This window comes from Rhinatrema bivittatum, chromosome 5 (genome assembly GCF_901001135.1).
Source record: "Rhinatrema bivittatum chromosome 5, aRhiBiv1.1, whole genome shotgun sequence".
NCBI lineage: Eukaryota > Metazoa > Chordata > Amphibia > Gymnophiona > Rhinatrematidae > Rhinatrema > Rhinatrema bivittatum.
This window is the reverse complement of record NC_042619.1, coordinates 244,232,005-244,248,587: the sequence shown is the minus strand read 5'-3', so window position 1 is coordinate 244,248,587 and position 16,583 is coordinate 244,232,005. Positions and strand designations below refer to the sequence as shown.

At 41.9% G+C, this 16,583-nt stretch overlaps 1 protein-coding gene across 6 annotated transcripts in view; it reads left to right on the top strand.

Annotated features, from left to right (window-relative positions):
* Positions 1 to 16,583, top strand: part of LOC115092612 (acetylserotonin O-methyltransferase-like) — a 58,703-nt gene that overhangs the window by 30,325 nt on the left and 11,795 nt on the right. For 5 of the 6 annotated variants that reach the window (XM_029603645.1, XM_029603647.1, XM_029603646.1 and 2 more), the window contains one exon: positions 11,124 to 11,246. The exons of the other annotated variant lie outside the window; for it this stretch is intronic. In XM_029603645.1, coding sequence (XP_029459505.1) covers positions 11,124 to 11,246 — 123 coding nt within the window. The remainder of the gene's footprint in view (positions 1 to 11,123; positions 11,247 to 16,583) is intronic. 6 annotated transcript variants of the gene reach the window in all.

Below are 16,583 nucleotides of genomic sequence, written 5' to 3'. Positions count from 1 at the left end.
AAACTTGCACGTGTAAAAAATGGTGCGTTCCAGGGATGTTCCTGGGCGGGGCCAACAGTTACACGTATAAGTTACTATTTTAGATCCTGTGAAAACAACATGCCTAAGTTACTTATGTATATTTATACCTTCTAATTATCTGGTGTCAGTGACAATAAAAGTCTTTATTGTTAAATGTGGACCTGGTAATTTGTGCGAGAAGAGTTCAGGCTGAAGAACCAGGAGATTCTCGATTAGCTGCAGATGGACTGAGTGAACTGGTAGACTAATTGGTAAAGCTGGACATTTCCTTACCACACGCAAGTTAGAAAATTCCCAACAAACACATGTAAAAGCCAGTTTACAGGGGGATAAATGCATCTAAATAAGGCGAGTAAAATCTACTCAAGTGTCCATTTAAAATTTGAAGTACAAATACATGGTTATTTATTTTTTATTTATTTTTTGTTTTTTTATACCAATCTTCCTACATTAGATGCAAATCAAACCGGTTTACAAAGAACAAAAACTTGCCAGACGGCCTTACATGGAACAATGAACATTTAAGCAACTTTAAGTAATAGTCAATGAGAAGAAAAACTAAATATACAATTTAAATTACATAGTAATCAAGGTAGATAAGAATTGGATTGGATTACATAGTAATGAAGGTCATAAGTGATAAAAGTCCAGTAAATGTATAATTCAAAAATTTGTTGTTCTTGTACTAGGCTTAGTTAGGGAGCAGGTATGTATAAAAAGGAGTGGGGAAAAGCGGAAGACATAAATGGAATGAAATAGAATAAAAATAATAACATAAAATAAAATAAAATAAAATAAAATAAAAATAAAATAAATAAATAAATTTAAAAAAAATCAAAAAATAAAATAAAAGGGAAAGTCAAAAGAGTGACTAAGGGTCTCTTCAGAGGGAACCAGAATAAATGAAAAAGACTAAGATTAATAACAGATCAAACCATATAAGGGAGAGAAATAAACAGAAAAGTGTAGTAAGAGATGTAGAGAAGGCTTTAAGCTAACAAGATGGTTCTGGAAAGGCAAGCTTGAATAACCAAGTTTTAAGTTTTTTCTTAAAGGAGATAGGGCAAATCTCTTGTCGGAGGTCAGGAGGGAGAGTGTTCCAGTTAGAGGGACCAGCGGTAGAAAAGGCCCTTTTTCTTAGAGATGTTTTAGCTTGAGGGACGAAGAGGGTACCAAGGTAAGCTTTTCTCAAAGGTCTGGTTGTATCATTTACACACACTCATCTGACTAAATTCTGACTAATTCGGCTAAGTAGCGCCTTACTACTTAGACAAATTTGAATTTATCAGGATAAGTAGCACTTTTTTAGACTTAAACAGCTGTCTTACATGCGCATGTTAAATTGGAGCAGCCTTCACCCACTCCCTCCCAGGCTGCTCCAATTTAGGAACAGCATGTGAGGGAACTTCCCTTCCCCCTATTCTATTCTTCCTACCCCTTCCCCTAACCTTCCTGCCCTCTAGCCCTATTCTAACCCCCTCGCATTCCTTTAACTTATGGTTTGCGCCTGCCTTGCGGCAGGCGCAGGTTGCACACATCGGCACTCTGCCGGCACGCAATCCCCTGGCACAGCGGCAAATGGCCGCTGTGCCGGGGACCTCTAGCTCTGCCCCACTCCGCCCCCTGGACTGCCCAACACCACCCCCGTTCCTTTTTCGAAGCCAGGGAGATACGCGCGACCAGGGGCTTTATGCGCATTGCCGGGCCTTTTTAAAATAGGCCTGGCACACGTAAATCCAGAGGATTTATGCATGTAGGTGTTTTAAAATCTACCCCTTAGGTGCTATTTTATAATCTGCGAACGCAACACGTGTACATATGTTACCTGAGTATATTTCACCTGCTAATTATCAGGTATAAATGAAAATAAAATTATAGACAAATACTGACTGGGTGAGGGGTCAGGGTAAGCTGGAGAGATGGGCTGGAGATAAACTGGGCAAACTTGTGGATTAATTGGTAATTAATTGGTAAAACTGGTAATTTCTTTTATGCATGATGACAAGTACTAAGGAAAATATGCGAGTTAAATCTCTACAAGTAAATGATTAAAATTAGGAGCACAAATATTTACCTATAGGAGATTTGCACCACTTATCCAGATAAATTTTGACTTTTCTGAGTAAATAGCAGCTTTGATGTCACTTAGCCGAATAAGTCTCAAAAAATGTTACATATGTGGCTAAGTAATATAGAGGTGAATTTGAAAAGCTCTGCATGCACCAAAACCAGAATATATGTGCACAAGTTGGGCTGGCATACACCGAGCAGATTTTAAAAATTGAACATAAGAACATATCATACTGGGTCAGACCAAGGGTCCATCAAGCCCAGCATCCTGTTTCCAACAGTGGCCAATTCAGGCCATAAGAACCTGGCAACTAGCCAAAAACTAAGTCTATTCCATGTTACCATTGCTAGTAATAGCAGTGGTTATTTTCCAAGTCAACTTAATTAATAGCAAGTAATGGACTTCTCCTCCAAGAACTTATCCAATCCTTTTTTAAACACAGCTATATTAACTGCACTAACCACATCCTCTGGCAACAAATTCTAGAGTTTAATTGTGCGTTAAGTGAAAAACAACTTTCTCTGATTAATAGAGATGTGAATCGTTTGATCGATCGTCTTAACGATCGATTTTGGCTGGGTGGGGGGGGGAGGGAATCGGATTGTCGCGGTTTTGTTTTTTTAAATATCGTGTAAATCGTAAATCGGGGGAGGGCGGGAAAACCGGCACACTAAAACAACCTTAAAACCCACCCCGACCCTTTAAAATAAATCCCCCACCCTCCTGAACCCCCCCCCAAAATGTCTTAAATTACCTGGGATCCAGTGGGGGGTCCCGGTGTGATCTTCCACTCTCGGGCCACGGGTGCATTGATAGAAATGGCGCCGGCGCTACCTTTGCCCTGTCATATGACAGGGCAAAGGTAGCGCCGGCGCCATTTTGGTTCCTGTCCCCGGACGTCACGAGCATAGGAGATCGCTCCTGGACCCCCGCTGGACCCCCAGGGACTTTTGGCCAGCTTGGGGGGGGCCTCCTGACCCCCACAAGACTTGCCAAAAGTCCAGCGGGGGTCTGGGAATGACCTCCTGCACTCGAATCGTGTTGCCGTAATGAAAAATGGTGCCGGACATACGGCCATACGGCCGGCGCCATTTTGCAGTACGGCAATATGGCCATACGGCCGGCGATAAATCGGGGGAATTCCTATTATATATCGCCTCTAACGATTTTTGACGATTTAAAATATATCGGATGATATTTTAAATCGTCAAAAAACGATTCACCTCCCTACTGATTAATTTTAAATGTGCCACATGCTAAATTCATGGACTGCCCCCTAGTATTTCTATTATCTGAAAGAGCAAATAAACGAATCACATCACCTGTTCTAGACCTCTCATGATTTTAATCACCTCTATCATATCCCCCCTCAGCTGTCTCTTCTCCAAGCTGAAAAGTCCTAACCTCTTTAGTCTTTCCTCATTCCCCTTATCAATTTGGTAGTCCTCCTCTATACCTTCTCCATCGCAATTATATCTTTTTTGAGATGCGGCGACCAGAATTGTACACAGTATTCAAGGTGTGGTCTCACCATGGAGCGATGCAGAGGCATAATGACATTTTCTGTTTTATTCACCATTCCCTTTCTAATAATTCCCAACATTCTGTTTGCTTTTTTGACTGCCGCAGCACACTGAACTGATGATTTCAATGTGTTAACCACTATGACGCCTAGATCTCTTTCCTGGGTAGTAGCACCTAATATGGAATCTAACATTGTGTAACTATAGCATGGGTTATTTTTCCCTATATGCATCACCTTGCACTTATCCACATAAAATTTCATCTGCCAGTTTGATGCCCAATTTTCCAGTCTCACAAGGTCTTCCTGCAGTTTTCACAATCTGCTTATGATTTAACTACTCTGAACAATTTTGTATCATCTGCAAATTTGATTACCTCACTCGTATTTCTTTCCAGATAATTTATAAATATATTGAAAAGTAAGGATCCCAATACTGAGGCACTCTACTGCCCACTCCCTTCCACTGAGAAAATTGTCCATTTAATCCTACTCTCTGTTTCCTGTCTTTTAGCCAGCTGGTAATCCACGAAAGGACATCACCACCTATCCCATGACTTTTTACTTTTCCTAGAAGCTTCTCATGAGGAACTTTGTCAAATGCCTTCTAAAAATCCAAGTACACTACATCTACTGTTTCATCTTTATCCACTTGTTTATTAACTCCTTCAAAAAACTGAAAGCAGATTTGTGAGGCAAGACTTGCCTTGGGTAAAGCAAGGCTGACTTTGTTCCATTAAACCAGTGGTCCCCAAACTTGTCCTGGAGGGCCACCAGCCAGTCGGGTTTTTGGGATATCCTCAATGAATACGCATGATAGAAAATTTACATGTTATGGAGGCAGTGCATGCAAATTTTCTCTCATGCACATTCATTGAGGATATCCCAAAAACCCGACTGGCTGATGGCCCTCCAGGACAGGTTTGGGGACCCCTGCATTAAACCATGTCTATTTATATGTTCTGTGATTTTGATATTTAGAACACTTTCCACTATTTTTCCTGGCACTGAAGTCAGGTTAACTGGTCTGTAGTTTCCCGGATCACCCCTGGAGCCCTTTTTAAATATTGTGGTTATATTAGCTATCCTCCAGTCTTCAGGTGCAATGGATGATTTTATTGATAGGTTACAAATTTTTACTAATAGGTCTGAAATTTCATATTTTAGTTCCATCAGAACTCTGGGGTGTATACCATCTGGTCCAGGTGATTTACTACTCTTCAGTTTTTCAGTCACATCTACCACATCTTCTAGGCTCACCGTGATTTGGTTCAGTCCATCATTACCCATGAAAACCTTCTCCAGTATGGGTACCTCCCCTACATCCTCTTCAGTAAACACCAAAGCAAAGAAATCATTTAATCTTTCCGCTATGGCCTTATTTTCTCTAAGTGCCCCTTTAACCCCTCGATCATCTAACAGTCCAACTGACTCCCTCACAGGCTTTCTGCTTCAGATATATTTTTAAAAGTTTTTTACTGTGAGTTTTTGCCTCTACAGCCAACTTCTTTTCAAATTCTCTCTTAGCCTGTCTAATCAATGTCTTACATTTAACTTGCCAATGTTTATGCATTATCCTATTTTCTTCTGTTGGATCCTTCTTCCAATTTTTGAATGAAGATCTTTTGGCTAAAATAGCTTCTTTCACCTCCCCTTTGAACCATGCCGGTAATCGTTTTGCCTTCTTTCCACCTTTCTTAATTTGTGGAATACATCTGGATTGTGCTTCTAGGATGGTATTTTTTAACAATGACCATGCCTCTTGCACACTTTTTACTTTTGTAGCTGCTCCTTACAGTTTTTTCTAACTATTTTTCTCATTTTATCAAAGTTTCCCTTTTGAAAGTTTAGCACAAGAGCCATGGATTTGCTTACTGTCCCAGTCATTAATTCAATTTTTTTTAATTTTGTTTTTATTAAATTTTTCAATAAATTTTTATTAAATTTTTCAATAAATTTTTCAATAAGATACATTCCACAGATGTTTAGAAGAAATTCAAAACAAAAAAAGAAAATAACTATGAAAACTAACATGCTGTGTTATCTTAAATCATGTTCGATGTAAACCGGTCTGATATGGTCTTCCAACCATGAAGATCGGTATAGAAAAGCGTTAAATAAATAAATAAATAAATAAATAAATTACAATCAAAAGAAAAATGAGATAATTGAAGGAGAAAATAAACTGAAGGAGCAATTTACCACATCATAAATCAAATACATATTTGTGTCAAGTCCCATCAACTAGTACTTCATTACCAGCTCAATGAAGATTTTAGGACTGGTTGTTAAGATATGATCTTAAATGTTCTGGTTGATTAAAAACATATCTCGCTTCCTGATTAACAATAATACACCAGCACGGATATCTTAATACAAATTTAGCCCCTCTTTGTAAAACTTCTCCTCTCATCAATATAAATTTCTTTCTCCTGACTTGTGTTTCACGGGCTATGTCTGGAAATATCCTTACATTTTGACCATAAAACTTTACATTTTGATATCTAAAATATGTTCTCAATACAGAATCTCTTTCTGATATGAAAGGAAATTGCACTATAAGAGTGGCTCGTGATGTAATATTTGTTTCAAAGGATTTTTCCAAAAATTCAGATAGATTCAGATTATCAATTTGATTATCCTGACCTTGATTTTGCGGGTTTTCTAATCCCAAATATTGAAGTATATAATATATCCTAGAAATGGCTGGTATTGTACCATTTGTATACTTCAGAATATTAATCAAGTAACTTTTAAATAACTCTAGCGGAGAGGCCAGAGAAGTTTTAGGAAAATTTAATATCCTTAAGTTACTCTTTCTAATTTGATTCTCTAATATTTCTAACTTATCCAAATGGATTTTAACTGATTTGATTAAATTAACCTGTACCTTCTCTAGTTCATTTATTTTACTCTCAACTAAATTTACTGAACCATCTAATTTTTCTACTTTAGACTGTAGAACTACATTCTTGTTTAAAGCATCCTGAACCATTGTAGCTAAATTATTAAGAGATTTCTGCATTAAAACCAACATAGTCCCAATTTCTTCAAGAGTAAAAGTCTTAGGTGTTATTAGAGGCATGTCTGTTAAAGATTTCACTTGATAAACTCCACTTCCTCCCTCCATTGGAGCTTTTCCGGACACATCAAAATGAGAAGAGAACACACCATTTTGTTCCCTGGAGCCCTGACAGGGGCTCTCCGAGAAGGAAACTCCTCTCTGGTTAGAAAATGGGGAAAAGTCTATTCTCAATTTGGGATCTTCTAAGAGAGATATCCCCTCTCTCTTTCCAGAAGGTGGCTCAGGTGTTGCTGATGCTCCAGGGGTTAAGGATGTTTCAGTGGTCTGAGGAACCATTCCCTGCTTCCGGTCTGATCCCTCTGCGACCTCACTTCCTGGAGTTATTATGGGGGTTTTTGCAAAACAGTCAGCGATTGTTGGCTGATTTACTATTGTATTCGGTGTTGAAGACAAATCTCACAACTTTGCCTTCCTCTTTGTGTGCGGCATTACAAAGAGGAAGAACTAATTCAGCCACACTTTAAAAGTAATTTTTTTTTAAAGGAAAAGATATTACCGTTGACTCCTTGCTTACTTGGCACGGTAGTTCCTTTTATCCTCCTCCAAGAATCTCGTGGCAGCTGATTCAAGAATATGATCAATAACCTCTCAAATCCAATCAAATCCAAGCTAAGCCAAGCTAAGCCGCATGCCCCTTAGGCGCACGCGGCTTTGGTGGCATGCCAGCAGCTGCGGTGTGCTGCTAGGATGCCAATTTTATAGGCGCTTCATTCGGCTCCTCCCTCTGACATCGGGGTAGCAAGGAAATCAGATGAAAAGTTCCAGTTTTGTGAGCAGGCAAATCCTACCAGGTAATATCAGCTGCCCATTAATTCAAATTTGATCATATTATGATCACTATTGCTAAGCGGCCCCACCACCGTTACCTCTCTCACCAAATCCTGTGCTCCACTGAGAATTAGATCTAAAATTGCTCCCTCTCTCATCAGTTCCTGAACCAATTGCTCCATAAAGCTATCATTTATTCCATCCAGGATTGTTATCTCTCTAGGGTGTCCCGATGATACATTTACCCAGTCAATATTGGGGTAATTGAAGTCTCCCATTATTACCGCACTACCAATTTGGTTAGCTTCCTTAATTTCTCTTAGCATTTCACTGTCAGTCTCACCATCTTGACCAGGTGGACGGTAGTATACTATCACTATAGTCTTCCCTGACATACAAGGGATTTCTACCCATAAAGATTCAATTGTGCATTTAGTCTCATGCAGGATGTTTATCCTGTTGGACTCTATGCCATCCCCCCTGGTGCTCCTCTCTGTCATTGTGATATAATTTGTATCCCAGTATAGCACTGTTCCATTGGTTGTCCTCCTTCCACCATGTCTCTCAGATGCCAATTAAGTCTATGTTATCATTCACTGCTATACATTCTAATACAAGCATCTGTTTTTATCCCGCTTTTTCAGGCTGATTTTTTATTATTTTGCTCAAGTTGCGGAAGTGTCATATATTAATGTGCCCCTTGTTACAGGCGTCTAAATTGTGTGGCCATCATATTTTTTTTTTTATCAAGTAAATATACATTTTTCTCCACTGCAAATAAAAGTGTCACAACAATATTAAGTAGGAGGACACACTTATTGTAACAAAGAGGACTTTGGCTCTCAAATTGACTTTACTCAACCTCCAGGGCTGGAGTTAAATTTGCCGTGCTAAAAAGCGTGCATTGGGCGCTATTAGCCTCATGTACATGGACTTTACATACGATGGGTGCTATTGGCTATGTATTTGTTAGGGTGTGTGTTTTGTGCTCGCTAATCTCCTTACTGCATCAGGTGCTAGTGTAGCGCATCTAAAATGTGCGCCCAACCGTTTGTAAACCTGGGTGCACTTTATTGCATCAGCCCACTGGCGCGAGCAGATTTACATCTGCTTTCAGCAGGCGTAAATCTGCCAACAAAAGGTAGGGGGGGTTTAGATAGGGCCAGGGGGGTGGGTTAGGTAGGGGAAGGGAGGGGAAGGTGCGGCTACGCGCGTATCTTATAAAATCCAGCGTACTTTTGTTCGCGCCTAGGGGGTAATTTTCAAAAGGAGTTACATGCATAAATGTAGCTACTATTGTAGCAATTTTCAAAAGCCATTTACTCAAGTAAAGTGCACTTATGTGAGTAAATCCTATAGACAAGTCAATGGCATATATTGTAGCAATTTTCAAAAACCCACTTACTCAAGTAAAGTGAATTTACTCCAGTAAACCTGGTTTTTACTCGAGTAAATGCTTTTTAAAATCAGGCCCCTAGTGCGCGAACAAAAGTACGTGCTCACGCAAATTTATAAAATCTGCCTCCCCTTGTTTTGAAATATTTTATTGATGTTTGGGAAATTTTGGATATTCTATTCATTAACTGGTTTGAAATATTCCTTTTATGAATATGATTTTATTATTATGATTAATGTTTTATATTTCTTGATTTTATTTTTAATGTTTTATAAAGAATGGTAATGTTTCTGTTTTTCCATTGTTGCTCTGCATATAGAGGCTGGCTTGTTTTGGATTCCAGTCCCGGTTCAGTTCTTCTCAATTCGTTTCTGTTTATAATTTCTGATCTCTTTATTCCATTTTTGGTGAGGGTCTGTCTGTGTTCTGCATGTATGACCGAGATGAGGTATTTTTCTGGCATGTAATTTCTGTGTAGGCATCTATAGTAGCCTGGCTTCTTAATAAGAGTTTTATTAGTGTTCTAGGGCCTGGTGTAATATATTTCTTGTTGCCTTTTCATAGATAAGGTTGTTAGGGCTGTTTTGGTATGGGAGGTTTACTATATTGTAATGGTAATTCTGTTTATTCATGGATTTTTGAGGGCCAGGCCCACACCCAACACACCTTACAAATTGCTTACACATGATAGCACGGGCCCTGACCATAAAGGCACTTCCACATGAATATCCTATGGACAATTCAATGGCATATATTGTAGCCATTTTCAAATGCCACTTACAAGGGTAAAGTGCATTTATAAAGGTAAAACCCAGTTTTAAGTGTGTACATTCTTTTGAAAATTACCCCCCACCATGAATAGGGATGCTAATTAGCAAATAGAGAACTGACTAAGCCGTCTTTATTTCAGCATTTTTTCAACGGAAGCATTTCAGCTTCTGCATAAATTTTCAATGTGCACACTTCAGTGACTTATTTTATGTACATTGAGGATAAGTTTATAACAGTTCTTATAGGTACTTTGTAGCCTGAAGTTTCAAAGCGGGTTTATGTATCTTCCCGCACTTACTCTTCCCATGGAAGGGAACCCTGCCGGGGTACAGGGATAATTTGGGAGATACCACAAGTTTTTAAGAAGCGGAAGAAAGGCTTGGGCCTCCGCAGCCACCTTTATTTTTGAAACTTCTGAGGGGGTTGGGAGGGGGCTTGGGTTCTACTGCCCCAGCGTTTGGTTTACAACTTTAGGAAATGTGGGAGAGATCAGGCCATTAGGGCATGCAAGTTGTTTTTTTTTTTCAAATATTCAGTAAGCCAGCGAGCGACAAAGTTATCCAGATAACTCTATCCTGGTAACATTAGCTGAGTATATTCAGCAGAAGATACATTCCACTGAATATTTGGCTAAGGTTATCTGGGTAAGCCTGCTGAATATGGACTTTAATATGTTTAGCATTTTATGATCTTAGCATAATGGAGGTCATTTTGTAACAGCCTGCATAAGAAAGCTGGCAAAGAGATGCATAAGTTACACCAATTTTCAAAGTGAACTTAAAGCACCTTGTATGTTCAATTTGAAAATTATCTCACTACAGCTACCCGCAAAAATTACACAGGCTAATCTGCATGCAGAAAACCTTTGAGGGAAATTTCAATGTATACTTTTGAAAATGTAAATATATGCACATAGGTCCAAACTCCTTCCTATCTCTGCCCCCGGAAATGCCTCTGCTCGGTCCAGGTAAACTTACAATTATACAAGACATACACAAGTAAGGTTACCTGCATATCAGGTGGCCAATTTTCTAAAAGGCTGTTTTCCTGGGTAATGCACAATTTTATCTGAGGAAATGCCTTTGAATATTATCCTCCTTACATTTAGTATTTTATGCTCTAACTATTCATATTGCTGATGTTGCTTTTGCTATTAGTTGTTTTATTATTATAAATGTAATAGTATTATCTGTGATAGAGTTATTGTTTATTTTATTTGAACTTTTCATATGTTGATGTCGGTCAGTTTTAGTCTTTTCATTTTTGTGTATTTTTATATAAAAAAATATATTCTTGATTGTGGATGTTCCATTTTATTATTTGTCCCCCCACCAGCATTGGGCTTGTTTATGAAAAAGCAGGTAATTGTTAAAATAAATAAATATCCTATTAACTTCCAGCTTTTCCCTTCAAAAATGGCCATCTAGTTCCACCTAGCATTTACAAAACTTGAAGGCCTGCACAATTCATATTTACTTCTATGTTGCAGGAGACTTTTTTGAAGATTCAATTCCAGAAGCTGACTTGTACATTTTGTCTAGGATTATAAATAACTGGACAAAAAGAAAGGGCTTACATCTCCTTGAAAAAGTTTACAAGGCTTGTAAACCAGGTATGCCTTTGACCCTTGAAAATAATTCCTGTACCCTGTGAATTTTGAAAGGTGGAGCAATTTATGCTGATTCATGAATAATTTTTCCTCACCAATATTTATTTATTTAGATTTTTATATTCCACTTTTCAGCACTTCTAAGTATTCAGGTACTGTAGGTATTTCCCTATCCCCAGGGGCCTTACAATCTAACTGAGTCATTCATCAAAATGTGTTATGGCTTTAATTCACACAATAACACGTTAATGCCATAATGCAAGGTGTGAATGCAGATGTTTTGGAGAGGCAGGAATAGGGAGGAGTTTGGGTGGGATTTAGTTAAATGAGGGTTTTATTGCACCATGTGATAGCATAACACATGGTTTTAACACCAGAAATAACTACACCTTTTTTCCTGGTGTTAGGCTGTTTGATATGGCCATAATGCAATTCATGAGAACTTTTTGGAATTGCATTTGGCCATTTCTGGAGAGAGAGAGAGAGAGAGAGCAAGAGAGAGAGAGCCTCACTGTGAATACCTATTTATTTTATATCTCTATAGGAGGGCCAACTAATAGATTGAGGTGAGGTGAGGAGTTAGTGGTGGTTTAGGGTTTAGGGGGTCAATTTCTCACAAAGTGAGACATACGAACAGCACAGTACACCTAGGTGAAGATTTGACATCATTTGGAGTGAGGAAAAGTCTCAAACAGATGACATTTCTACTGTTTTCTCTCACCCTAGCTTGTTGATGAGAGAACATAGTTGAAATTTTATCTTTTTCAGATTTTCCTCACTCCAAATGATGCCAAACCTTCACCAAGGTGTACTGTGCTGTTCATACGTCTCACTCTACATGAGAAACTGGCCCCTAAACCCTAAACCACCACTAACACCTCATATCACCTTGACCTATTAGAGGGCCCTCCTATCGAAATATAAATACTTAACTACTATGAGGGCCTTATAGGTCAGTTCTCTCTCTCTCTCTCTCTCTCTCTCTCTCTCTACTAAGTTTAAGGCAACATCCCTTTTTGTTATCAGTGCGTTAGTAACACTTTTTGATGAATCTAGCTGTAAGATTGTAGCTGAGGCAATGGAGGGTAAAGTGACTTGCCCAAGGACACAAGGAGCAACAGTGGTTTGTACCCCTCTACTCTAACCACTAGGCTACTCCAATAGGAAGTGGATAATGTTTTGAGTCAATTTCCTGCATGGGCTATTGAAAGGATGTCTTCTATTTGGAGTGCAACAATCCAGAACTTTAAGGGCCTAATTTTAAAAAGCATTTACTCAAGTAAAACTGGGTATTACTTAAGTATATGCACTTTACTTGAGTAAGTGGACTTTTGAAAATTGCTACAATATTTCATTGAATTGTTCATAGGATTTGCTCACGTAAGTGCACATTACTCAAATAAATGGCTTTTGAAAACTGCTACAAATGTATTTACATTTGGGTGTGAAACTCCTTTTAAAAATTATCCCCTAAATACAGAGAGGCTCAGTAGAATCTATATGGGTAGAAATCCCATGTGTGTTGGGTAAGAGTATAGATAGGAGTATACTACCGTCCACATGGACAAAATGGTCAGACAGATGATGAAATGCTAAGAGAAATCGGGGAAGCAAACCAATTTGGCAGTGACTTCCTCACCAACATCCACCTCGCCCTAAACTCCTCCAAAACAGAGCTGCTCCTCATTTCTCCTCACCTCCCTCCTAAACCCCTTATCTCCAATGACCCAGCATTCGACTCCACAATGTCCCAACCCACTGTACGAGACCTTGGGGTAATTCTCGATCAGCAACTTAACCTAAAAAAACAGATCAGCGCCATCCTCAAAGAAGGTTTCTTCAAACTCAGTATCCTGAAGAAACTCAGACCCCTCCTCCACTATCACGATTTCCGCACTGTCGTCCAAGCTACCCTCTCCTCAAAGCTCGATTATTGTAACGCCCTCCTCCTCAGCCTACCCTCATCCACTATCAAACCCTTACAGATGTTCCAAAATGCCATTGCCAGGGTTATCACCAACTCACGGAAAGCAGATCACATCACCCCTATACTTAAAGAACTCCACTGGCTCCCTATCGCATCCCGCATCCTCTTTAAAATCCTTACTATAGTACACAAATCCATCCACTCGCACAACTCTAACTGGCTTGACGAACCCTTCTGTCCCATACGCTCTGATCGACCCATTCGATCTATCAATAAAGGTACTCTATCTATTCCCCCATTAAAAAAAGCCCACCTCTCCACTACAAGGGTTCGTGCACTATCCATTGCAGGACCCAAACATTGGAACGCCCTCCCCACCTCGCTCAGGCTTGAGCCTTGCTACTCCAAATTCAGAAAAAAACTTAAGACATGGCTCTTCCAACAAGCCTACCCAGACTAATCTTCTCCACCCCCCCTCCCATCCTTCACCCACCCTGTACCTTTGTATATAGACCCCTGTAAGTAACCTGCTTAAGCCTCCTGTATATACCTGTAAATAGACTGCCCCTCTTGTTAATTGCTTTATTTCCTACCTTCCTGCTCTATGTATACTCCTCCCGGTTTCCCCTCCCCGTTGATTGTAATTTCAGCCTTCTAGTTACAATGTGAACCGGTATGATGTATGCTTACGAATGCCGGTATATAAAAGTTTTAAATAAATAAATAATGGGAGATTTCAATTACCCCAGTATTGACTGGGTAAATGTAACATCAGGACTTGCTAGAGACATAAAGTTCCTGGATGTAATAAATCACTGCTTCCTGGAGCAATTGGTTCAGGAACCAACAAGAGAGGGAGCTATTTTAGATTTAATTCTTAGTGGAATGCAGGATTTGGTGAGAGAGGTAATGGTAGGGGGGGTAACTTGGCAATAGTGATCATAACATGAATAAATCTAAACTAATAAATGGAAGGGGGACAAGAAGTAAATTTACAGCTCTAACACAAAGGGGTAGATTTTCAAATAGCGCGATTTGGCGTACTTTTGTTGGCGCTCCAGGCGCAAACAAAAGTACGCTGGATTTTAGTAGATACGCGCGTAGCCGCTAAAATCCGGGATCGGCGCATGGAAGGCTATCGATTCCGTATAGCCGGCGCGCGCCAAGCCGCACAGCCTACCTCCGTTCCCTCCGAAGCCGCTCCGGAGCGGAGGGAACTTTCTTTTGCCCTCCCCTCACCATCCCCTCCCTTCCCCTACCTAACCCACCCGCCCAGCCCTGTCTAAACCCCCCACTTACCTTTGTCGGGGGATTTACGCCTCCTGGAGGGAGAAGTAAATCCCCGCGCGCCAGCGGGCCGCTAGCGCGCCGGGACGCGACCTGGGAGCGGATACGGAGGGTGCGGCCACGCCCCTGGACCGCCCCGGGCTGTAACCACGCCCCGGGCCCGCCCCCAAAACGCTGCCGACACGCCCCCAAAACGCCGCGCCGACCGGGCCCGCCCCCGACACGCCCCCCTCACCAAACCCCAGGACTTACGCGAGTCCCGGGGCCTGCGCGCGCCGGTAGGCCTATTGAACATAGGCGCACCGGCGCGCAGGGCCCTGCTCGCCTAAATCCGCCCGGATTTAGGTGGATTTAGGCGAGCAGGGCTCTGAAAATCTGCCTCTAAATCTTTAGGGATGTGAATCGTTTTTTGACAATTTAAAATATCGTCTTGGGACAGGAGGCTGCCATCTTGCCCTGGCTCTGGGATGCCCTCATTGGGGGTTTGCTTCGGCCTGAAGGCCGCGATACCACCCCTGCATGGCAGGCCTTGCCACTGTGCATCTGTGCAGTCCAGAGGCCGCCATTGTTTCTTTGCAGCCTGGGCTGATGCCATCACTGCTGCCATTCGCAGCATGGAGCCGCTCCCTCTGGGATCTCCCCTGAGGCTGGGGCTGCCCTCAGTCTCCTCTTCGCAGCAGGTGCCACCTCTGATACATCAGTAAAAACAGAGACCGTTGTTGCCCTCGGGGGTGGACCCTTGTCCTGGAGCAGGAGAGAACAAGCTCCTGGTAGGGACCAGGAGGCACCTGCCCCCAGGGGGTGGAGCACTGGACAGAGGCTAGGATGAGCTTCACAATTGGAAGCCCGTGGTCCCCCCGGGTGGAGCCCGTAGGGACCTGGGCCACTTGGACTAAGGTGGGTCTCGCAGGGACTCTGGGAGAGATGGTAGACTGGCGTGCCCACGGACAATGAAGGAGTGCGGTCAGGTTCGAGACTGGAAGTCAGATGGAACAAAGAAGAACAGTACAGAGTAGGCGATGACAAGGCAAGGGACAGAACCAGAATCAGGACGTAGTCAATCAGGCAGTGGTCAAATCCAAAGGTCAGTCTGAGGAGTGGTCAAACAGGCAGAGGTCAGGTACCGGAAGTCAGATGAGGTCTCAGGCAAGCCGAGGTCAGGAGTCAATGAACAAGCCAAGGTCAGAAGGCAGGCAGGAGGCAGAGTAGTCAGGAACAAGCTGAGGTCAGTACCAGAGAAGGTACTACCTGAGGAGACGGACAGACTAACACTGGGACAGACGGATGCAGGAACAGAAGGGTGCAGGAACAAAGCTGGAACAGTAGGATCCTGGAACGAAGCTGGAACAAGACTGGAACGAGACTGGAACAAAGCTTTAGCACACAGTGACAATCTAGCACAAGAACAAATCTGACCCGATTGCCAAGGCAAGGAAGTGCAGGCAGGAACTTCCTTAAATATCTCCTTCAATCAGGACGCGCCGATGAGCTAGGGCCCGCTCCTGGCCCTACAAGAGGCCGGGCGGTCCGTGCGAGCATGCGTAGGGGCGTGGCCAATGCCACGAGGAATGCCGAACTCCAGCGTGAAGCCTAGCGTGCAGTGGAAGGCCCGGCGACCGCCACCGCAGGATGCCGAGGCCTGGAGAAGCTCACAGCTGCCACTGGGGAGGCCGATCCAGAACCTGCAGAGGAGCCAGAAAGGTGAGCAGGCCCATGCGCGGGCCAGATGTGGATGGGGTGCACAACAGCCATTCCCTAAGTCAACTTTATTAATAGCAGTTAATGGGTTTCTCCTCCAAGAACTTATCCAAACCTTTTTTGAACCCAGCTACACTAACAGGCCTATACAGTAAAGTGCGCTCTGGCGGAGCCCACTGTTAACCCGTGATTGGACGCGCATTTTCGACGTGCTAGCTTTACCCCTTGTTCAGTAAGGGGTAATAGCACGTCGAAAATGCACGTCCGACCACCCCGAACCTAATAGCACCCACAACATGCAAATGCATGTTGATGGCCCTATTAGATATTCCCATGTAATTCAGAAAGTAAAATGTGCAGCCAAGCGACACATTTTACTTTCAGAAATTAGTGCCTACCCAAAGGTAGGCGTTAATTTCTCCGGGCAC